This window comes from Mixophyes fleayi, chromosome 1 (assembly GCF_038048845.1).
Source record: "Mixophyes fleayi isolate aMixFle1 chromosome 1, aMixFle1.hap1, whole genome shotgun sequence".
Taxonomy (NCBI): domain Eukaryota; kingdom Metazoa; phylum Chordata; class Amphibia; order Anura; family Limnodynastidae; genus Mixophyes; species Mixophyes fleayi.
In genome coordinates, this window is record NC_134402.1 from 66,259,393 (window position 1) to 66,284,127 (window position 24,735).

At 40.0% G+C, this 24,735-nt stretch overlaps 1 protein-coding gene across 2 annotated transcripts; it reads right to left on the reverse strand.

Moving 5' to 3' along the window:
- Window positions 1-6,947: 6,947 nt before the first annotated feature.
- On the reverse strand, window positions 6,948-13,932 carry LOC142104572 (uncharacterized). Of its 2 annotated transcripts, none has more exons than XM_075189332.1 (12): window positions 13,265-13,932; window positions 13,112-13,183; window positions 12,948-13,001; window positions 12,412-12,474; window positions 12,262-12,324; window positions 11,466-11,528; window positions 11,235-11,303; window positions 10,964-11,063; window positions 10,044-10,842; window positions 9,641-9,712; window positions 9,359-9,416; window positions 6,948-7,004 (listed from the first exon to the last, which is right to left on the reverse strand). In XM_075189332.1, exons 8-11 carry the CDS (start codon window positions 10,998-11,000, stop codon window positions 9,380-9,382), a joined length of 945 nt encoding a protein of 314 aa, XP_075045433.1. In that variant the 5' UTR covers window positions 11,001-11,063; window positions 11,235-11,303; window positions 11,466-11,528; window positions 12,262-12,324; window positions 12,412-12,474; window positions 12,948-13,001; window positions 13,112-13,183; window positions 13,265-13,932; the 3' UTR covers window positions 6,948-7,004; window positions 9,359-9,379. The 2 variants fall into 2 exon arrangements, with proteins under 2 accessions (XP_075045433.1, XP_075045424.1); XM_075189323.1 differs by having other exon boundaries at window positions 9,359-9,467.
- Between the last annotated feature and the right edge of the window lie 10,803 nt (window positions 13,933-24,735).

Here is a 24,735-nt window from a genome sequence, read left to right on the forward strand (position 1 = left end):
ATCAATGTCATCATTTTGCTGGGGCAACATGTATTATGACTGCTACTGAATCTCCTTAATCTTATTACATGTTTTCTTTTGAAATGACATCCCCTTGTTTTAAATACAGTATATACAGTGGGTGCATTTCACTCAACTGCTTTTCTTTTTTTGGTGCATATAGTGCATTTAATGTAGAGATGGCCACTGACCCCCGTGTTTTGGATTTGGTTTTGGTTTTGGATCTGGATTAGCTTCGTGTTTTGGTTTTGGCAAAACCACCCTTGCGTGTTTTGGGTTTGGTTTTGTTTGGTTTTGGTTTGCAATTTTGTTTACACTTACAAGATGGAAAGAAATAGTAAGCCTGGTTTCAAATTTCTTTAGGCTCCTCCATAGGGATACTCCAAAGTTCCTCCCAAACGGATATTCTCAATGTTGAATGCAAAGGAGAAAAAACAAGCGGATCTAGTGTGATACCGTCTGACTTGTAGTTATAGTTCAAGGATTTGAAAAAGACCTACACTAAGAGGTTGAAACGCGTTGGAAAATTAGGGCTACTGGATCTGGAATCTATGAGGACCCCATCTATACCATCTGAATAACCAGCAAAGTGGACCCCGGGGATCTATAACTACAAGCTTTCTATCTACTTTTGTCTGGTAGGGACCCTCATAATCCTTTGGTCCAGTTTTTTTATATGCAATTTTTATTTTTTGTTTTATATGCTCTGTATGTGCAATAAATATTTATAGTCAGATGTTATCACACTAGATACGCTTGTTTTTTCTCCTTTGCATTCAACATTGAGAATCCGTTTGGGTGGAACTTTGGAGTATCCCTATGGAGGACCCTAAAGAAATTTGAAACCAGGCTTACTATATCTTTCCATCTTGTAATTGTTATCACTTAAGGAGTTGGGTGAAGATACTACACATATCACATGTTATTGAATACGTTTAAACATTCAAGGCATTTATATATTTTGCATCTGGTGAGTGGATTCACATAAGAAGAAAACCTTGAATGGAAGTTGATTATTTATTCCACTACAGATCACCTGTTGTTACATTATTATACTATGTTGTGTTTTTTGTTTTTATTTATATATTTTCACGTTACACTGCCATCATATATAACGGAGGAAAAGATCAGAACAGTGTGATCCACGGATCTACTCTTAAAATATAAGTATTTTTTACTTTATTCACTTGTGTATGTTTATAAGAAGATAGAATATACTATTTTCTATCTCTATATGTGTATTGGTTTAAATTGTTCCAATTTGAGATATATCCATGTGATTACAGTCGGCAGCGCTGAATTATTCCTATATATATATATATATATATATATATATATATATATACTTTTGATCTACTCTATCTGGAATATTGTGTGATTCCAATAGGTGGTTCAGCAGCAGCTGATTTTTGGTGCAATCTACCCCTTTTACACACCATTTTATATGAAAATCATATTGTGACCTGTGAGGTGCTAAAAATTGACTGGAAATGACTTGAAATTAGTGTTATTGAGATTAATAATAATGTAGGTACAAAATAATAGCTGAATTATGTGATTGTAGCCCAAAAAGTGGCATTTTGTCAAAAAAATCAAACCAAAACACCCGAGGGCGGTTTTGGCAAAACCAAAACCCGAAGGTAATCCAGATCCAAAACCAAAACACGAGGGTCAGTGAGCATCTCTACTTCAATGTTGTCTGGTGAGAGCGCTCAAATTCGTTCAAATGTAACCATTACTTATGTGACATGCATTACAAGCCTGCATATAAAATAGTTTAGTCTCCATGCTTAGTAGTCATGGTTATTGTGCTGAACAGAGTGGATGCTTAACATGCAAATAGAGTACAAAAGCAATACTAACCTGTTGGTGCAGACGGGCTGTTCTTCTGGGGGTTATATGTACAGGGGGCTATAACTACAGGGGGCTATATCTACAGGGGGCTATATCTACAGAGGGCTATATCTACAGGGGGCTATATCTACAGGGGGCTATATCTACAGGGGGCTATATCTACAGGGGGCTATATCTACAAGGGGCTATATCTACAGGGGGCTATATCTACAGGGGGCTATATCTACAGGGGGCTATATCTACATGGGGCTAGGAGGTGGAGGGGGAGGTGGAGGGTGGTTCCAGTTCCAGGGAAAGTATCTTTGTACGAGGAGTGATGAAGGGAAAAGAGTGGGGGGTGGGGGGATTCGATGTTTGGGGCCAGGAGCAGGGGGTGGTGGATTTCGGGGAATTGGGTGAAGTGGGCGAGGAGGAAGAGGAGATTTGAGTGGCACTGTTTTAGGGGAACGGGGATACAGGGGAGAATGGGGTAGCATGGGGAAAGTTGGAGGTGGAGGACGATATTTTATTTGCATGGTTTTAGAGGGACAGGGATACAGGGGAGGATGGGGACACATGGGGACAGTTGGAAGTGGAGGAGGAGGTCTGGAAAGGTACTTGCGAAAACGCCAACATGTACCAGCATGTGGCGGATTCAGGGGAAGCGGCGGGGCAGGTGGACGGGGCTGTGGGTGTTTCAGGGGGCTATTATATAAGTGAAGAGGGGGGAGCAGGAGGTGAGGAGGGCGGGGTTTGGGCAGTGGGGCAGGAGGAGGGGGGTGTTTCTGAAGGGATGGTAATTGGTAGTTAGTCTTTTTCATCATATGCATCTTCTTCCACTAACAACGGAACTGGGTAATGATATTATAATCACACAGTATACATCACTACTGTTGCAGCGGGGTAATGACATCATAATCACACAGTATACATCACTACTGTTGCAGCTGGGTAATGACATCATAATCACACAGTATACAGAGCTACTGCTGATGTCCTCATAATCACACAGTATACAGAGCTACTTTTATGAAAAAGTAACTTTATTTGTATAAAGGTACAAACAACACGATACATTACATTCAAGTGTACGCAGTACACCATGAAACATAATCATTCATACATTTTAGTATAATACAAGACATAAAGTACAAGATATGACATCCTACAAGGCATAAAGTGGAAACAAACACATAGGTTAAAAGTAAAAATAAATGTAAACAAATGAATGTATATATTTGGGTAGAAAATGTACTAGCAACTGAAGCGATGACGTGTGCTTGGATGTTTCAGACGCATTTAGGTAGTATCTCTGGTTTCCTCAGTGAACAAAGGCTTCATTTTTTTAATACCACTCTATGGGGCATATTCAATTGTTAGCGAGTTGTTTTTTTAGAGCGTGTTAAGTCCATCTTTTTTTCTTTTCCCTCATTTTCGAGCGCGTAAACTTTACCCGCAGTTCAATTATGCAGTTTCATCTCGCACCTCTAAAAAATTAAAATTATTGTAAAGTTCCTGAAAAAGCTATTAAAGATAAAAAAAAAAAGTTATACAAGTTCATTACAATCACATTAAAATGAAAAAGGATTAATATTTCTTTAAAAATCCAGTCAAAATAAATAATAAAGTTTACAAATTTCCCCTTTTCAAAATAACTTCAGTGGTTCAGTCCTTTTATTTTAAATTAACTGACGCACTTTTTTTTTTTTTTCAAAATCACTTGAGTGGACAGTGGTGCAGGACAGACCGTGGTGCAGGACAGACAGAGGTGCAGGGCAGACAGTGGTGCAGGACAGACAGTGGTGCAGGGCAGACAGTGGTGCAGGAGAGACTGTGGTGCAGGACAGACAGTGGTGCAGGACAGACAGTGGTGCAGGACAGACTGTGGTGCAGGACAGACAGAGGTGCAGGGCAGACAGTGGTGCAGGACAGACAGTGGTGCAGGGCAGACAGTGGTGCAGGACAGACTGTGGTGCAGGACAGACAGTGGTGCAGGACAGACAGTGGTGCAGGACAGACTGTGGTGCAGGACAGACAGTGATGCAGGACAGACAGTGGTGCAGGACAGACAGTGGTGCAGGGCAGACTGTGGTGCAGGACAGACAGTGGTGCAGGACAGACAGTGGTGCAGGACAGACAGTGGTACAGGACAGACTGTGGTGCAGGACAGACAGTGGTGCAGGGCAGACAGTGGTGCAGGACAGACAGTGGTACAGGACAGTATGTGGTGCAGGACAGACAGTGGTGCAGGGCAGACAGTGGTGCAGGACAGACAGTGGTACAGGACAGTATGTGGTGCAGGACAGACAGTGGTGCAGGACAGACAGTGGGTCAGGACAGACAGTGGTGCAGGACAGACTGTGGTGCAGGACAGACAGTGGTGCAGGACAGACTGTGGAGCAGGACAGACAGTGGGGCAGGACAGACAGTGGTGCAGGACAGACAGTGGTGCAGGACAGACTGTGGTGCAGGACAGACAGTGTTGCAGGACAGGCTGTGGGGCAGGACAGACAGTGGTGCAGGACAGGCTGTGGTGCAGGACAGACAGTGGTGCAGGACAGACTGTGGTGCAGGACAGGCTGTGGTGCAGGACAGACAGTGGTGCAGGACAGACTGTGGTGCAGGACAGGCTGTGGTGCAGGACAGACAGTGGTGCAGGACAGACAGTGGTGCAGGACAGGCTGTGGTGCAGGGCGGCTTTGTGGAGAAATTACTGTTGGCTGAGTGATTTTTTTTTTTGGGTGCACACAACCTTTTCCAGCATTTAACTGAAGTGTTTCCTGGTGGATTATCGAGGATTTCCTAACGTATTGTTTGTTTGGTGTTGTCTGTCCTAAAAATTAGCTAAATAAACATATACATTTTTCACTTTCACCCAAAGTAACATCATAGTAAACTAGTGCTTCTCACAGGCCCATTCTTCCCCTGCACAAACAGGCCTTCTCCCTACATTTTTTTTAAAAAAAAGATAATAGTTTAGTTTTAAATTATCCCTTTTAATTATTGTCTCTTTTTCAATGGAGCGATTCTTGGACACAGTGTGGATGTACATGTATGCTGCATGTATGAAGGAGACTGCTTTGGATGCAATGCAAGGTGATGGAAATGTGGGAGTGGCTGGAGAGAATGTTGATGTATGTGGTGTGAATGTGAGTATGGAAGAGGGAGAGCCTGTGGGAGAGAATGGTGGACAGGCAATGGCAACATTGTCAATTGCGGCAAGTAGGACTAGAATCCCCAGGCCACGTCTGTACCGCAACAGGCGTTTGCTTGATGGATTGCCCGAGACGAAGGTGAGAAGACTTTATCGCCTATCCTCTGCTGCAATTTACAATCTGTATTAGATTGTAAAACAGGACCTGGAACCTCATTACCCTAGTAACCGTGCAGTCCCTTGACATTTTAGCCCACCTTGGCAGTTATTGCCAGATTTTCCCAACTCACTTTTTCTAGGATCCTGTTCCAGGTCCTAAATGCCCTCAAAAAGCACATTGCAACGTTTATTAATTTCCTGCAGTCTGCCAATGAGTGGCGTGAGGTCAAAGCTGATTTTTATGCTTTATCTCAAATGCCCAGTGTGCTGGGTACAATTGATTGCACCCACATTGCCCTTACACCACCCCGCCAAATGGAAGAAAGTTTTCGTAATCGAAAACACTTCCATTCCATAAATGTTCAGATGGTTTGTTGATGCAACCCAAAAAAATCACCAATGTTGTTGTTGGTTTTCCAGGTTCATCCCATGACTCCCTCATCTTGCAACAGTCGTCCTTGTTCCGGAATTTCGAAGCAAGATCCTTTCCACATGGCTGGCTGCTTGGTAATTTTTTTTTTTTGTTAAATGTATATTCCAAGCTTAGTGCAAAACCCCCCCCAAAAATGTAAAGATGTGTCAGTGCTACTAAAAAGTGTTGTGATGGGTTTTTTTTAGGCGACGCTGGATATGGAAACCGGTCCTGGTTGCTGACTCCATTAAGCAACCCTGTCTCTTCCGCAGAAAAAAGGTACCAAGCAGCACACATTCGTACCAGGGGTGTTATTGAACGAACCTTTTGTGCACTTAAAAGCCGGTTTCTCTGTTTAGACCGGTCCGGCGGTGTGCTTTTATATTCACCCTCCAAAGTTTGTGATATAATTATTGGTTGTTGTATTCTGCACAATATTTGTATTGCAAACCGATTGGAGGTTGATATAGATCCAGATATTTGTTTGGATTTGGACCTTTCTACTGAGGTAGGACAGATGGAGGAGCTTGCGACTCATGTCCGTTAACGTGTAATCGAAGATTTCTTTTCATGTAAGTATTTTTTATTTTTAATAAGGTACAAGTCAGTTAATTTGTGTAGTTAAATAATAAAAATATGTTACTGACATCATTTTTCTTTTCTAAGATCTCCACCAAACAGATCAGCATGGATCATCTGTTTTATTTAAAAATATGTTTGAATTTTTCAATAAAAATTAACCTTTTATTTAAAAAAAAATTATTTTTTTTTTCTAGGTACACATATATCTAAACGGTTGAGTATAGTTTACAGGCCTATGTAATATTTTAATTAAACAGCCACTAGATATTACTGAAGATATGTTGATCAAAGTAAATTAGTACTACTTTAATGAGATTTATTTATCCCAATACAGTGAGGTCCAAAGGTGTTATAAATGCACCAATCTTATGTGAAGTGTGTTAATTCTAATGTGGTCTATCACCCAAAATAGAACCTTAGTTGAGACAAATTATTATAAAAACAATTTTACACCTATATGGCAAGTAAAATTATTTACACCCCTACTTATTTTTGTTTTAACCATCAAGACTTACCTCCTGATCAGAACGCTATTTAGTTATTAGTTGCAGTGCCCAACAAACACTTTCTTTGAATACGTGAACGTAAAAAAACACTTGTACACATTCACTTAGGTTGGGGTGATACACAGTGAAGACGTGTACCACCCAAACCTATGTGAGTTTTCTACCTGATTACAATTAGAATGTAATGTGTCACGCATTTTGGTGAAGGTGTATCTATCTAATAAAAAATTAAACAGTATTTTGTAAAATTTTTATTGAATAGGAAAAAATTAATATGACATTTTTCAAAATAAAAATCAGTCCCTTGGCTTCTCTTGCAGTCTTTTTCAAGTGACATCCACGTATTCCTCCCTGATCTCTGCAAAATATCAAAATGACAATATGTTAAAGCTGTGATTAATATTAAATTAAACAGTAACCATCACAATTTTGAGGAGTTAAGCTAGGTACACACTACAGAAATTTCTACCAACTTTTTATGCCGAGCGATTTTACAAGAGATCGATGGTCCGATCGCTCGGTCCATGGACTGCATACACACTAGCCTTGTTTAGGACGATAAAGGGAAGAGCGGATGTCCCTTTAGTGACTTTTTACAGCCATGTTGTCGTGAGCAAGGATTTTAATTTCGTACACACTGCAGCGACATTTGCGGGAAATGTAACGAGATACCAAATTAATTAGCATAAAGGGGCAGAGCTTTCGCTATAGTTAACACCCAAAGCTGCATAAAAAGAGAAGGCAACACTGTCTCTTCATTCATTTCTATAAAATAGAAGTTTAGTAATATACATTAAATTTAGAAAATCATTTAACTGCTAAAGTGCAATGCAGTGAATATTCCATAATAAAAAAATCCCTTCATATGTAATGGAATGCTCCATTCTCGGCGTGCATCATCGCTGATTGGTCCACAGCAGAAACGAACGCCCATGTCAGAGTGTATAAAATGACAGAGGAACCTGTTTGGCGCAGAGGAGCGTCAGAAGATGGCGAGTGAGAAGGTATCAGTGGGGGTTGGGGGTGAGGAGAAGGTGTCAGTGGGGGTTGCAGCTATGGAGACAGAGACGGAGACAGAGTCAGAGATGGTGTTGGAAGGGCCAAAAAATGTTGGAAAAGTGAAGGTGGGGATGGAGATACTCAAGAAGAGCAAATCCAATGAGCCCAAGAGAGGTGGAGATGATGGTCAAAGTACTGGACCAGGACGACAGCGACATTAAAAAAGGTCAGTAGCACATGTAGTGTACCTGCTAGAAAGACTTTATTTCATTCTAGTGTCACATAAAGCAATGTAAACTAATTTGTAACCTAATTTTTTTATGTCAGAACGAAGAATTAACGGTGAGAAGGGCTGTTTAGTTACCACTGATACCACTAATGTTACACCTGTTAGCAAACAAGAAAAAATTGAAAAAGAAAAATACACTAAAGAAGTTCTACACGAAGGTATTTCAGTGAACATGTGTAGACAACTAAATGCTTTGGGCACATACCTGTACCGTTATAATAACCAAAATGGCGCCTGTTTTCCAGAATGCTCGGAGGTTAAGCCCGCTATTATTGCGATTTCACCACAGGGACCAAAATATAAACTGATCTCGAGCAGTGTGCAAGGTGAGAAAATGAGAGTACTTATGTCGTTGAATATAAATTACAGATATAGAAGTTAAATGGTAAACTTTTTTTTATTTCCTTGTATCGTAGATAAAGAAATCAAAGGGCATAGAAACCCAAGCGACATCAAGACCTGTTCTGCCACAAACCAGTAGCACCTTTAAAAATACCAAATACTAAAAATAATACTCTGAAGTACTCTGCGCTCTGATTGGTATGGGAGCGCTCACTTCTTATGCGGATCGTTCAGACAGCTGTGTGTGTAAACATTTTTGTACCTTTTTCCTGCAATAAAAATGTTGCATGAACACTGTGTGGTTTATTCTGGGTACTTCACAATTATAAGTTAATAAAGAGTAATATAAATTTAATAGGTAGTAAAGGTTAAAGTTTATAAAGAGTAAATATGAATATATTGCCGACATAGACGCAAAGGGTAATAACACACGTGCTTTATACAGGTGTAATGGTCTGCAGCCAGACAGGTGCAATATACATCTATACAAAACACAAGTCAGTGATGTGCGGATTCCGCACCACGTGGGACTGGGACAGACATCAAAAAATTTACATACACACGCCCCCCAGGTCGAGGAAGTATCGGAGGATTGTCGTGGATCGGTCAGAAGTTTATACACACTGCACAACGGAAACGAGATTGGAACGAAAATATTAAACAGTACGACCAACCAAATGAGGCGACAATCGTCCATTTGTGCAGACTTTCGACCATCGTGTCACTGCACACACTGACCCGACTTTTGAACGAGCGGTCGTATGTCGGCTGACGAAAACCGTGTAATGTGTACCCAGCTTTACACAGGTTTTTCTAAACAAGCATTGTGGGTGATTAAGGTTTTGGTGTTGATATAAAGCCACCTATGTCACTTTCTTGGGTGCTTTGGGTAAAATATATTAGATATGTAAACAACCAAGTAAAACATGTTTGTGGGTAAACTAAAATAAAATCATATTGACATAGAACTTCCTCAAAATTGATTGTGGTAAAGTTCATAAGGAGACAACCTGTCCTATACATTCCCATCTGTTACTGGCATTACGATGTATGTAGAAGTCAATTTTAAAAAACATTCTTACCTTCAATCTTTAGGGATGTCTTCATTCGTGTGTTCCATGTTCTTGAAAGTGGTATAAACTTGATAGTCGGTTGCATTCTAAAAAAAAAAGGGAAAAGTGCATGTGAAACCTGAATTTGTTTTTTAAAAAAACAATTATTTTAAAACAAGGATGGATCAGAATGGACTTCAATATAAATCATTTATATATCATTGTCCATTGGTCACATCATACCCCTTCCATAACGGGAAAAAAATAGGTGAAATAACAACAAGGAAACACACTAAACTGAAACAAACTCACCGAGTAAATAATTCTGGTGTTCTTTCCTGCTGTGGTTCCAAAAGGTCTTCAGATTTTACAGTCTCCTGGGGTCTAATGAAAAAAGTTGAGAAACCTTTTTTAGAAATAAAAAATTTGTATGGATCATCTATCTATCTATCTATCTATCTATCTATATATATATATATATATATATATATATATATATATATATATATATATATATATATAAATACATACATTACATTTACATGCATACATCTTACAGATAGGGAGATAGACAAACACAGAAAAAAAAACCTTTCAAGTAACGGATGTATGATTTAAAGGGATTGATGTTATCTATGACATATATATGTTTTCGGGTAATGAGGCTATTAAAAATTGTATCCTGTTTTTTTAAGATTACTTTCTTCACTCTTACCCTTCTTCCTCTTCTGACACGGGGTTGATGATTTCCTCTTCTGGCTCTTCCACAAGCAATCTTCTCCTTGCTGACTCAGGTCTTCTTACGTCCACCACGGGGGTGTACAGTCCCGATGACGTCCTCGGCTGTGGTGTTGGGGGAACAAGTCCAGAAATATTCCAATCGGGTAAAGGGAGTGAAACATTACCCTGGCCTCGCCGGACCCTCAGCTCTTCACTAATATTCATGAGATGCATTGTCATCATTTGCAGATGCATTGTCTGTTGCTGTTGTTGCATATGCATCTGTGCCATGGATTGATTCAGCTGATAATGGAGTGTTGCATTCTGATCCATTGCGACTGCCATTCGCGCTTGAAAGGTGTTGTGCAAGTGCAGAGTTGCTGAAATGTCGACTTCGACTGTGACCAGACGCTCCAATAAAGATTTGGTGGCATTACGGGAGCTTCGTACCTCTTCCACAACAGACGTCAAACGGTCTACCGAATCAACCATTCTCTGAACTCTCTCTTCCTTATTTCGGCGAGATGTTTCCTGCCTTCCTTCCATCTGTCTAGCAAAGTTTCTGATGGAATGGAACCAAGTGCTTTCTTCTGGCAGACCGTGCACCAGTTGTGGTGAAAGACTGGTGCCTGTGGAGAGTACCCTTCCTTGAGATGGACCTTCCCGTGCGGTGGATGGAACTTGAAGGTTGGGGAAGGCTTCCTGGAGCATCTCAAATCTTGTTGCAGCATCTTCGTGGACCGAAGTCTCAGCAGGAGAAAATGACAATGAATCACTGTCATGTTCAATTGGCTCTGTAAAGAGAAAAATGTTAGAAATATATTAATTATTATGCAATTAAATAATGTTTACAATTTTCAAAAAGTCATTAGCATGTATTTAGTACAACAATTATAAAAAGAATTTTATATTCACCGATTTCTGAGACAACAGTAGATGCTATTTCATCCATGGCATCAGGCAAACGAGACGTGGTAAGTGGTGTTACCACACGTTCTGGTGATGATGGTGGATTCTAAAACAAAATAAAAAATATTTTGTCACAAGATAATATATTTGTGATCCCTGTATATCTAATATATATCTGTCTACATCAATCTATCTATATTTATATAGATAGATTACAAAACATATGTATATATATGGATAGATAGATATGTATCCACAGTTTTTAACATAATTATACCTTCTGGACTATCAGCAATCGTCGTTGATGTTCCCCGTTCTGCTGTCATTTCTTCAACGTGTCGGGCTTCTGTAAATAATAATAAAAAGTACAAAGAGTATTTACATATCATATTCAATATATATATATATATATATACATATACACACACTTTAAAGAAACAACAATGGACAGAGTATAGAAAACATATGTCAAACACTAAACGAAAAAAAGCTTCAGTGAAACCATTACCTTGATGGACATCAGCAACAGGCTCCGACACGTCTCCCTCAGTCACTCTTCTCCTCTTGTGACCTGCAAAATAATATAAAATAAAAATTAAATACTATTACTAGGTTTTGAGTATGAAATAGGGATAAAGATAGAGAGTGATGGACAGGGAGAGTGAGTGAGAGAGAGTGAAAGTGAGAGTGATAGGAAGGGAGGGAGAGGTAAGGTAGAGAGAGAGGGAGAGTGAGAGAGTGGGAGGGAGAGGGAGGTAGAGAGAGAGAAAGAGGGAGAGTGAGAGAGAAAGAGGGAGAGTGAGAGAGAAAGAGGGAGAGAGAGAAAGAGTGAGAGAAAGAGGGAGAGAGAGAGAAAGAGGGAGAGTGGGAGGGAGAGGGAGGTAGAGTGAGAGAGAAAGAGGGAGAGTGAGAGAGAAAGAGGGAGAGTGAGAGAGAAAGAGAGAGAGGGAGGGAGAGTGAGAGTGAGAGAGAAAGAGGGAGAGTGAGAGAGAAAGAGGTAGAGTGAGAGAAAAAGAAGGAGAGGGAGAGAGAAAGAGGGAGAGTGAGAGAGAAAGAGGGAGAGTGGGAGGGAGAGAGAGAAAGAGGTAGAGTGAGAGAAAAAGAGGGAGAGTGAGAGAGAAAGAGGGAGAGTGAGAGAGAAAGAGGGAGAGTGAGAGAGAAAGAAAGAGGGAGAGTGAGAGAGGGAGAGGGAGGGATAAAGAGAGGGAGAGGGAGAGAGAAAGAGAGAGAGAGGGGGAGAGAGAGAGAGGGAGAGAGAGAGACGGGGATATGTGCATATTTTGTTGTAATGGAAATAGAAATACCTTTTTGACTCAGTTCAACACTTTGGACAGGAACAGTAGACCTGGTTAAATGCCTTTCATGTTCTGTAATAAAAAAAATTAGTCAAATAAGCTTTGGACATTTCATGTGCCGTATCTTATCCATTCAAACAAGTACTTTAAAATGTATACCTGTATTTGAAGACGTTCCCGCTACTTCAACTGCGACTTGACTTTCCAAAAGCGATGTCACACCTATTGCAAATGTTATTTTTAACATAAATACATATTACTTTCGCACATTTGTGTACATTTAATGCAAAATTTCCATACATTACAGCAAGCACGATAAGTATTCAAATAACCTTTACATCAACAGAATATGAGGCTAGATATTCATACAATATTGCATCCAATAATAAGAACAGGTGTAACATAAATTTTAGTTTTCTCTAGAGAAATCCAATACACTATCCAATACACTATCTCTCTCTCTTGCTGACAATTGAATATGCCCCTATATATATATATATATATATATATATATATATATATATACATATATATATATATATATATATATATGTATATATATATATATATATATATATATATATATATTTCATTATGAAAAATGTAAAGCATTAGCTGACTGTAATGTGTACTGTAAAGTATGCTATCAATGGATAATGCATACATGCATGTGTGTATATTCTTTTAGATCATACCTTCTCCTTCTACACTCCGCTGGCCCTTGTGTCCTTAAAAAAAAGAACCCAAATCTAAAATACATTAAAAAAACAACATTAGTAAATCTTTAACTAATATTTTACCAATGAAAGTGAAAAGAGAAAAAAAAAATTGTTTTGTTTAAATTAGTTTGGACATTTACCTCCAGATTTGGATTTTCTCTTCCGGGGTAGTGCTTCCTTTGCATCTCTTCTGCTTCGTGCTGGATCTTCTTCTGCAGGTTTGTACAACAAGTTTTTAGAAATCATAATAAAAAGTTATTCAGATCACTATTTTTATAGACTATTAAACATACCTCGTGGCTGGAAAGTGGATGGTTCAAGGGTGTCCACTGTCCCTTCCACTCCTTCCACAAGATCAGCACTCAGAATTTGACGCATCTTCTCCTCCCAACCTTTAAATTTTATGCGCAGTGGCTTGCCACCACCGTTGCCCCTAGAATGTCTTGCAACAGTTGCCATCTTTGCCTTTGTGGTGCGCTTGCAGTCCCGAAAGCGCTTCTGGCAAACTTCTACTGTTCAGACTCGAACTCCAACTGCTGACACCTCAGAGGCAATCGGCTCCAAATCTTGGACTTATGCTTGAAGGAGGTCTTCTGAGATTGTGCACCCTTCAGCGTTTCGTAGTGCCACAGTATCCCAGCAACAAGGACTTCATTCTCTTCCAGTGTGAAGCACCTGGAGCGTGATACAGCTCTTCCATCATCGTCATCTGAATTACTTTATGTTGCTGCTGGGTGCTTGTAGAGGGTTGCACGCTGCTCACAAACTGCGGTCTTCTGCTTTCGTCTCGACGCTGCTCACGTCTCTCTCTCCATTGCTCGCCACTACTCAGATTTTCCTCTTGGCTTTCCTGTGGAAAACGAGAATCCCTACGCTCCCTAGACATGGCTGCTCTTTAAAATTAAAGTTTTATTCAAAAATGTAACTAGCTTAACAAAATACACTTCGGTAATTATATGATTTTTTTTTATATAAATCACTATCATATATTAATATATTAGACTGCAGGTTAAACTAAACTATTAAGTAATATGGAATATAGTGATATACTACAATAGTACTAAATACTATCCTACACTACACACTACTGTACAATTTAGAACACCTAGGTTAATAAATACTTTTAACCTATATGCAAATAAGATACAGGCCAAATCTAACAATAGGTTAATAAATATATAACTTTGAATTAATGCTTATTTGGACAGGAGATTATGTAAAATATGTTTTATTAACTAATCTGCAATACTATACAGGACAAATAAAGATATTACTTTGACCTAAATGGTTATTTATGAAAGAGAATATTTTAAAAATATGTTTTATAAACTAATATGTAGTTTTATTTGAACAAAATACTACTCACATTAATATGGGACCTAGGTTAAATGACAAATTTCCCGAATCTCGATTTGTTTCTAGACCAAAACAAAATGGAGTATAATGATATATGGAACAGTAAAAAGATAGGGACAATAATACAGTTTGGGATAGGAATGTGATTGAGTGACTAAAGGGAAAAAAAAATGAGGAATAAAAAATTGCATTTTGTTGTGTGTATATATGTAGATTTATATGTGTATGTGGTGTAATAAGTATAGGGTGTTAGTGTAGTGTGGTATGTCTGTAGTATATATCTGTGTGTAGTAGTCTCTTGTGTAAATGTAATAAAAATTGCAATATAACTAAATTAAAAGGTATTTTTAAATAGTGTAGTGTAGTTGTATGCAAAATCACTGTAAACTCACAAGCTAAATGCAGCAATGCAGAAGAGTCAAAAGCCACAGCAGTCACCAAACCAGCCAAAAGCTATCAGCAAATGACAGTTTGCTGATGGCTGCATTAATTTTTTATACTCAAGATGGCCGTGTTAACCACTCCTCCACTGCTATGACAAAAACTCGCTCAGACCAATAGTTAGAGCGCAAGGGCGTGGTTGGAAGATTTTGAATTGAATTACGTAAGTTGTAACGCTGTGTTAAGTTCCAACGGTCGCTTGGACAGGTAAAAACGAGCGCGGGATTTTTATTTTTTAATTTTTTTTAACGCCTCGGGGACAATTGCATCTCGCTAACAATTGAATATGCCCCTATATGGTTCTATAGGTTGCTGTAGCAGGGGTTCTGATTTGTTGTTTGTATGTCATGTGTTATGCTTGGTGCCTGTTTTGGTGATATGATCAGTTTGTGTGTTCATCTGTTAGTATAGCTAAGCCTTATTTGTCTGACTTTTCTGCTTTTTTTGCTAGATTAGTGTTTATAGAAAAAACAACTTGGGAATGCTGGTAGCCTGAAAGATGGGCTAAAACAACGATGGAAAACAAAAGTGAATGCAGATGTACTTGAAAGAAAAAAATGATAATATTAATACTAATGGTAAAAAAAGAAGAAGATGTTACCTTAGAAAACACCTTCACATAACTATGTCTATATTGAGACTGTTTGGTGCTATTGTTCCAAGTTTGATACACTAGTTTGTGACAATAGCCCTTGGAATGTCCCCTTTTCTTTTTGGTCTGTCTATCATAATAATTCTCATATGAGTGAAATTTGTGGATCTACTGTCATACATGTCTTTGAAATGTATAACTAGATCTTGAGTTTGTTTAGTCAATTGAGTTTTTTTCATAAGCGCAAGGATTCTGACCATGAGTGGTCAAATGGTTCTGCCTATGTATTGTATACAGTATGTGAATGCAATGGTGTAAATTACATTTGTGCTTTTTGTGTTTATTTTAATCTTGTACACTTTGCCAGTTTTTAAAGTTACTATTTTATTGTTGGTTTAGTTTGCTTTGCATGTTTTACATGTATTTATTCTAATCTAATTTTCTGAAAAAATCCCCCTACAGTGGCGCACGCAGGGGGGGTTTCTGAGTCTCTAGAAACCCCCCCCCCCTGCGCTAACTAAGTGGCCACTGTCCTATACAGCAGCCACTGCGCTGTCAAAGAAGCGCAGCAGCTCTCTCTCGGTTTTTTGTTTTGTTTTTTTTGGGTCGGCGGGGAGAAACACCCCCCCCCACCCCGCGACAATCCTCCGTGCGCCCCTGCCCTAAATGCATAATCTCTCTCTTCTGTACTCCGTTAACCCTTTATGTCTTTATTTGGTATCATATGTCATTTAATCTGCAAATGTAAAGCGTTGTAAGTCCTATTTGGAGAAAAGCACTATGTAAATAAAATTAGTATTATTATTATTATTTTTACACACACATACACACACACACACACACACACACACACACACACACACACACACACACACCTAACTAGGCAATTGTAGGCCCCCAGGCAATTTTTTTAGGAGCCCCTATATACTGCACAAGGATGAAAAAAGGGCACCCCCCACCCCCACATTGTAGCTGCACCCCCTGCTACTATGATAGTAGCGCCTTTGTAAATAGATAGATAGATTAGCATTTTCCCCTGATATGATGTCACATATTTATTTTGTATACTGTGCACTGATGTATGCAGCATAGGATTTGTGCAGTAATGTATTTTATGTCTAGTTGCAGTTTTGGGCTGTTTATGCATCTGAATCACCAAAACAAGATTTCAGTCCACAAGTGAAATTTCAGTGAGCTGCAGTGGGCGGAGTCAGAGCAAACTGGAAAGGGTTCTGTAATGTTGGGGACTTTTTGCACTACACACATGTCCCTGAGTTTACTGCTACCTGGGTGGCAATGATGATAATTATTCATTTCAGTGAGCTGTCAAGTGCCCATTGTTGGTACATAAGATATCGAAAGTTCTTTTATGTACAGATAATATAATATAATTAAGCACAAAACCAATAAATATGAGTTCTTTAATAACACAATAGGGTCAAACAAGCTATAGACTGTTAGATATCAGCAAACGTTCAATATAATAAGGATGAAGGTTCTATGTAGAAGTAAGCAGTGCTCTGATTGTGTGTTCTCCCTTTGCAGCTCCAAACACAATGATCCTGCAAACTACCAAGTGCAAGTCAGTATGCAGAACGGCCATAACAAATGTGAAAATGTGTTTCTCTTCTGTCGTAACACAGAAGCTGTAAATGTATAAATGCATTAACGGCCTTGTGTAGAGTTGGACATAATTTCCATCTAATATGCAGACGAAAATTGTACCCAAAAAAAGACACATCTTAGCCTGGTATGTTGAGCTAGACGCATCTAAGCTGATCGCCATCACTATCAGTTGCTAACCACAAGTTTTCCCGGTCTCCTGACGGTTGCATATGTATCAGAGTCTCAGTCTACATAAGTCGAATTTGCTCCAACTCCCCCTCACATGCCCCCTCCTCCCCCCGTTCAGCCTCTTCATTCATAATGGACCACAAGCTGCCATCAGTGCATCATACGTCTCAGTCTATATATGGCTGTAAACATAACTAGACCTTTATGGGATGCGCAGAAGTAAAAAAGCGCATTATACCCTAATAGTAGCTGCATCCAAATCTACGTGAGCCCCTGCGTGAGCAACAGAGCACAACACTAGTTTTGAATCTGTAAATGAGCTGTATTGATTCCATCTACAGACAGCAGCCCACACAATACACTTTCTATATCCCTGACGTTTCCCTTATCCTATGATGCAAAGATAAAGGACAGCTGCTTTTACACACCTACAACCTTCTGACTAGTGTTGTCACCATGTTATTTTGAAACTTGGCGCACATGAAAGATGCATTCTGCATGGCTGCATAGGAACCAACAGTGGCACTTACTATAGACAGTTACCTTTCTTCTCCCCGTCAGTATCTGGTCAGTGCATCAATACAGTGTTCAACACATACCCTTGGTGGTCGAAGCAGAGAATACTATCAGTCACCACCTTTTCAGCTGCACGAAGTAAGAGCACTCCAAGGCTGTGTTTGCATAGAGGAGGCGGTGATGACAATCTAAAGTCACTCCACTGAGTGCATATCTCCACTGCTCCCTGTATCTGATACACGGATCCTCAGTCAGGTCATCTACAATTGAGTCTCAGGACTAGAACATAAAGCTGTGGTGTTGTAGACATCCCCTTTGTTTATGAATGATAAACAATGTAGGCAGGAAAACTGACATGTTTGCTTTCTGTTACATACAAGTTAGTAGGTTTATTTTCTTTCTTTTGTTGTGTACCAGGCTCAGGTTGGTCATTAGTGTTACCAAAGGACCCATAGAGCTCAGCTCTGCACACCTATACAATCATACTTCAGATGCAATGTCTCTAATGATTTCACCAATGATTGAAAGTCCATGCCAGCTCATGTGTACACACCTCCACGATTTACCTTCAGATCTGTGCTCCTCATCTCATAACCATTTGCTGAAAACACATGACTCCATTATTGATTTTTAGGAAGTTTCTAAAACCATATCAACAGATGCGATATGTTCTGGTAAGATAAAACATGATCCTGGCAGCGTATACACACTTAGGGCTAGATTTACTATCAGGCGTGTTTGTAAAGCCGCCGACTTTCGGCGGGTTTGCCGGCGGTTTAGCCATCGCCGGATTTACTAACGCTAAACCCGCCATCCAAACGGCCAGAAATGATGTTTTCAAACCCGCCTCTGTATAAAGCGCCGTGACGGTTTCAACAATGCTCCACATACAAACAGCCGGATTTACTATTAGGGGGTTTATAAAGGCGCCGGAAAACCGCCATTCAAAAGACCAAAATGAAAGCGCTGCTTGTGAGCGGCGAGATTGTTCAAACAGTGTGCTGTTTGAGGTATTTGGTCAATCTGAACAGAAGGGAAAGGGCCATTTCATGTGCAAAGTTTGTCCCTTTGGGATTGTATATGTTAAAAGGCCAGTGTCTTGTAATGGCAGTGTAATTTGGGTTTCTTTTTCTCTTCTGTTTTCCCACGATGCAATTTTTTTACTAAGTTCAACATTTGTTTAATATTGCAACAAATCCCTTAACAGAGTGTAAAAGCAATTTTAACTGTACTCAATAAAGAATGGGTTTCTGGCTGATGACTCCTCTGCTGCATCCTCACACATCTGCACAGCACAAATTCAGGCACAAACCCACTAGTAGAGGTGTGTTATAGCGTACATTTGTACTTTGGTAAACCAGGTTCAGCTTACTAGAATAATCTGGTGGGGTGGTTATGTATGCACCTGAAAAGGGGTCTGATATTATCCTGGCTGGCTGTTTTATACATAATCTAGCATTACATCAATTTACCCCACCGATTAGTGCAGTACACACTGAAGCAGAAGGGGTCTGTGTCACATCTGGTGATGTGCAGAGCACAGAGGGCGGAAGGCAGATTACAAACTACTACACAATAGGAAAAACATTTATTTCTCTAAAATGTGTTTGATGTGAGTGCAATGTTTGTGACAGTCAGAGCGCAATGTGTAAATGATTTGAGTGCCTAGTTTTTTAAAACATCACTATACTCTTGTTTAATTAGCAGAAAATAAACACTGACACCATAGAAATTTAACTGCATTTATTGCAGTACAACACAATAAATAATAAAGGATAATGCTTATACAAAGTAAAAAAAGCATGAGGCAATAGTCATGTGTTAGCGCTAGCGACGCCTTTTTGCTTGCATATCGCTATGTTTTGCCCCACTCTGTCCTCTCCCTGGCCCACCCCTGGTGCGAGCACCTCTCCTTGGAGGAGTACTCTGTGCCGATGTGCTTGGCGTACTAGCGGTACTTGTGGTGGCCGAGGAAAAGGGTGCAGGCAAGCGGGCAATGAGTTCTTGCTGCAATTGGCCTGCCAGCCGGGTCAGGTTCGCATTCCCCTCGCGAACGGAGGAATTTAATGCCTCCACAGCCCCAGTCATTTGGGCCATCTGCAGATTGGATTGCTCCCAGGCATTAGCCAGACGATTGATTGCAGCAGGAATTTGGCTATTTGTGCGGTGTATCCGCCTCAACTGGGCCGCAATTTGGGAAATGTTGTGAGTTTGGCTCTCCATGAAGACTGATTGCTGCTGCTGGAAAGCACCAATAGACTGCGCCATTTCACGGGCTGGGTCCATACTCTGAGGTGCCGGCTGCTGGTGTGCTGGGGCTTCAGCAGGGCCAGGTGCAACATCCTGGAAACCAGACACAGGGGCATCCACTGTTTCCAGGGTGATTATGGTTTGCTCATCTGGCTCAGGGGACATTTGGAGGGACTCCACCTGAGGTGCCTGGTATGAAGAGGGCCCTGTGTATGAAAATGACGGTAAGTATATAGGATATAATATGTTTGTATATTGCATTCTGAACACTTGATAGGAAAGAATAATCTTTACAAACTACAGATTGTTTCACAATTTTTGCATTAATGATTTATTGTCCTATGCTACCTGCTTAAGGATGCACATATTATCCTTTTAATACCCAGTATCATATGAACTATGTATGGTTGAGGGGGCTAAAAAAGCATAGTATTTGTAACCTACAAATATTGTGATTTATTACGCAATATCTGGCTAGACCGTGCCTTGGGGTACACAAATCCTATTTCAGTCCTCCCTCTGTGTAGTACATGCTGGGTATTTTGACTTAACTGCGTGTGTAAAAAAGTGAAGACGTTGCCTATAGCAACCAATCAGATTTGAGCTCTCTTTTTGTAGAATGCAATAAATAAAGTAAAGGTATATTCAGATTGGTTGCTCTAGCCAACATCTCAGTTTAGTAAATGTAGCCCTAAGGTCGCATAGCACACCATATTTTAATTAAAAAAAATTTGCCAGCAACATTTCCACAGAAAAACAATTAACTCCATTATTTAGCACAAAAACATAAATCACACACCTGCTTGCTCTTCTGTGGCCGAATCACTGACTGAAGGTGGAGGTGTAGCTGTAGGAATGGGACTCAACTGTGGTCCAGGTGAATCTGGATGTATTAGAAAAAGCATACAATGTATTTGCAGCAAAAAGCCTTTTACAAATAATAAATCTTTGGAAGACATGTGTTTGCACATTAAAAAACAGTTATAAACAAAATTATTGCCCTTTACATACTGATTGAGTAAAAAAGACACTTTTGCAATAAAAAAACATTTTCAATATTGTTAGCTTAAAAAGGACAAATCACTCACCAACTCCTTGGGCAAACGAGGGCGAATCTGTGTCTTGCACATTAATTCCCTCCACTATTTCACGGGGCATTATCTGCCGCAGCTCCTCCTCATAGCTGGTATATTCAACGCGAAGAGGGGGGCCACCACCCGTGCGTCTTGTGGACCTCCTTTCCTGGGCCATTTTTTCCTTCAACCTCCTCTTAATGTCCGAAAATCTCTTGCGGCAGTGCGCCACTGTCCTCTTTAGTGGGCCCACCGCGTTAACAGCGTCGCACACTCTCCCCCACAATTGGTGGCGCCGCCTTAGCGGAGTCCGGGCTGCCAGGTTCCCCAAGATCACCTCGTAGCAGGGAATGATATTGTGCACCAACACACAATTCTCATCATGTGAGAAGCGCACATTCCTCCCTGTCTTGGTCTTCCTGCTCTGTCCTGTCTCCTCAACCTCTCCCTCTCCCTCCTCTGACCCCTCAACCTCCATCTCCCTCTCCTCAGCCTCTGCTCCCCTCCTATCTCTGGACATTTTTACCCAGAAGACAGAAAAACACAAAACACTGAAGGACTTACAAACACAAAGAACAAACTACACTGCCTACAGACACACTCTCCACACAGTCACACACAAGTAACACAGACAGAGGACAAGTCAAATACAAAAAATACAAGACAGAAAATAAATGAGAAAATAAATGTACAAAACAGGAAAAAACCACAGGACTACTCACACTTCAATCAGATATCGCTCCACCAATCCACCAAACACCAACTCTCAGCAAACCACTATCCTCCAAACTCCTCTCACAAAACTCCTCTAAACCCTATCAGAGAAAAAAGTGTCAGGCCAGTGGTTTATATAGGGCTTGTGATGTCAAATCTCCTGAGTTTGAAAATAGCCAATAGTAACAGGCCAGGAGACAGGTGTAATTTTCAAAAAAACCGCCTTTACACAAAAGCGCCGTCATTTAAAGCAAAAGCGCCATGTTCTATTCAAAGCCGCCGGCGGCTTTGAGCATTACATCCCGCCGTTACATCGCCGGCGGCTTCAAATTGAAGCTGAAATGCGCCCATTAGTAAATCCGGCTGTTTGCAATGCAAACACGCCGGAAAACCGCCGCGATGCATGGCGGTTTGAAGCCGCCATGCATCACGCCTGATAGTAAATCTAGCCCTTAATGTCTGACCAAATAGCCGTGTATCGTGTGATCTGCATAATATTGCATAGGTGTGTACCCAGCTTTAGGTGTTCCTGAAAGCAGCCTAGGCCTAGTGGTTAGTTGGAACTGGGGAAGTCACCTAATAGCATGCCAAATCCTGGCTTATGTGTACACAACCACTTCTCAGCACTATTGAGGTGACAGTTAGGAGTGATGACCCTGGTGAGTGTGTGTATGTTTGTTTGTTAGGGAATTTAGATTATAAGCTCCAGTGGAGCAGGTGCTGATGTGAATAATAAATATTCCTTATACAGCGCTGTGGAATATGGTGGTGCTATAAAAATAAACTATGTTGTTAATATTATTATTATTATTATTATTATTATTATTATTATTAATAATAATAATAATAATAATAATAATAATAATAATAATATAGTGAACTCAAACCTTATCTTTTGACATTAAAGATGTTTTTTACTGCTGCTGAAATAGGTGTACTTGCTGTCTTTTCAATTGAGATTCCAAAGAGATTATGTCAACAGAAACATGTAGTTTATAGTAAAGCAGCTAGGCAATTGCAGTAGTAAGATGTGTATTATTACACATCCTACTGTTGTGTACGTATTAACATGCAGTCAGTGTAATAACCAGTATGTGAGTGTAATACCCATGAACACCAATATTGCTAGCTTGTGCAAATTCTCCAATTTAGCACATAATCTCTATGGGCAAGATTCATCTTCGGACATAAGTCTCTTTGAGTGCTGTATCTTGTGTGTAATAGCTCTACGCATGCTCAGAAACTGACTGTACGTCAATGAACGCAATTGTATGCAATTCATGTCTGAATGCAACTGACACTACTGCCTACTACTTGAAGGGCGGAAATGGGGAGGAAAGAGGTGGATGACCGTAGGCAATGTACAGTAAGGGCGTGCTGAGGGTGTGCTGTGTTTGTCCCCAATTGTAAAGCGCTACGGAATATGTTGGCGCTATAGAAATAAATGATAATAATGATGAGGGTGTGCTAATGCAGATGTGGGCTATTCATGCTCTGGACATCTTGCACATACATGTTTATTAGCTGTATCATATGCACCAGCTACAGGGCAGGTGTAAGTGATGACTACACATATACATGCCACTATATAGAACAGAACATGTGTATGTAAGAAAGGGAAACAATATAAAATAGATTATATGTCCAGTACGCATTAAGAACATCCTGATTAATGTATTTAATGTGAAAAATATTTTAAAAAATATTTTTGTTTTGCATGCATTCTGCTGGGACTTATGTCCTGTCTGTCTACATACGGCAGCATACGGCTTGGTTTCTTGGAGTTCGCCCGATAGTTATCGACATCTGAAGATGGTGTTAGCATATGTATATAATAAGGGGAGAGTGTCACTGGAGAGGGATCTTCTGATCCCTCCCTGGCAGCCGTCATGCTCTTCTCCTCCCTCCTATAACTAAATGTATTCTGAATATGCGTCCCCTGATGCATATCCCTGGTAAGAACCTGGAGGTAAAGTCCTCACGATTGCAAACACTTTACTAAAGACTCTTGGCCAGGAGAGGCTTTAATCGAAGCAACTATCTAGGCTGAACAATGTTGATAAATGACAAACTTAAATAATTTTTTATCACTGAGCTAAGAAATTATACATAATCAGGGAAAAATGTGAAGCGTCATGAATAAACCCCTTAGAAAGCATGAATGATATTATTTTAGCTTCCACTAGTTTGTTTAATACAGGTCCTTTTCTTTATTCTGAATACTTAACCCATGGTTCCCAAACACTCCGAGCCCACCCGAACAGTGCGGATCCAACGGGATCCGAGCACTGTTCAGGTATTTCCGGCGCCAAAAAAAATGAAAGTGAGGCTCTGGCGTCGAATCTCGCGAGACTCGGATTGCATAAATTCCCTGCTAGCGGCCGCCATTTTCATTTAGGCTGTGATCAGGGTAGAGGGAGGTTGTAGGGTAGTGGTGCTCCTGCGTGATCAGTCCAGTGGTGCTTTATGCTTGTGTCCAGTGCTCTGTCCTTGCTGAGTCCAGTGGTGCTTTATGCTTGTGTCCAGTGCTCTGTCCTTGCTGAGTCCAGTGGTCCTTTTGTCCTGTGCTCTGTCCTGCTGAGTCCAGTGGTGCTTTGGCCAGTGCCTGTCCTGCTGAGTCCAGTGGTGCTTTAGTCCTGGGCATTTTTGTGCTAAGTCCATAGTAATTTTCTAATTATTAAAAACTCCCCCAAAAATTTAAAAATAAAAAATAAAAAAAATGTAAAAATTTTTTTTAAAAAAAATATTAAAAAATTATTTAAAAAGTATAAAAAAATTCTAGAGCAATATATTATTGCAGTCCTGAAATATTAGTACTGCAATACCTACTTTCACTGTTTCTGCAGTCCAAAAAATAGGAACTGCAATCTATATTACTACGTTCACTGTTTCTGCAGTCCAAAAAAATAGGAACTGCAATCTATATTACTACGTTCACTGTTTCAGCAGTCCAAAAAATAGGAACTGCAATCTATATTACTATGTTCACTGTTTCTGCAGTCCAAAAAATAGGAACTGCAATCTATAT

Coding starts and splice junctions, on each gene's coding strand:
- LOC142104572 (XM_075189323.1), bottom strand. CDS start 11,000: ATGGATGAAATAGCATCTACTGTTGTCTCAGAAATCG. Junction 10,843..10,963: donor TACTGTTGTCTCAGAAATCG/GTGAATATAAAA, acceptor TTCTCTTTACAG/AGCCAATTGAACATGACAGT. Junction 9,713..10,043: donor GTGTCAGAAGAGGAAGAAGG/GTAAGAGTGAAG, acceptor TTTTTTCATTAG/ACCCCAGGAGACTGTAAAAT.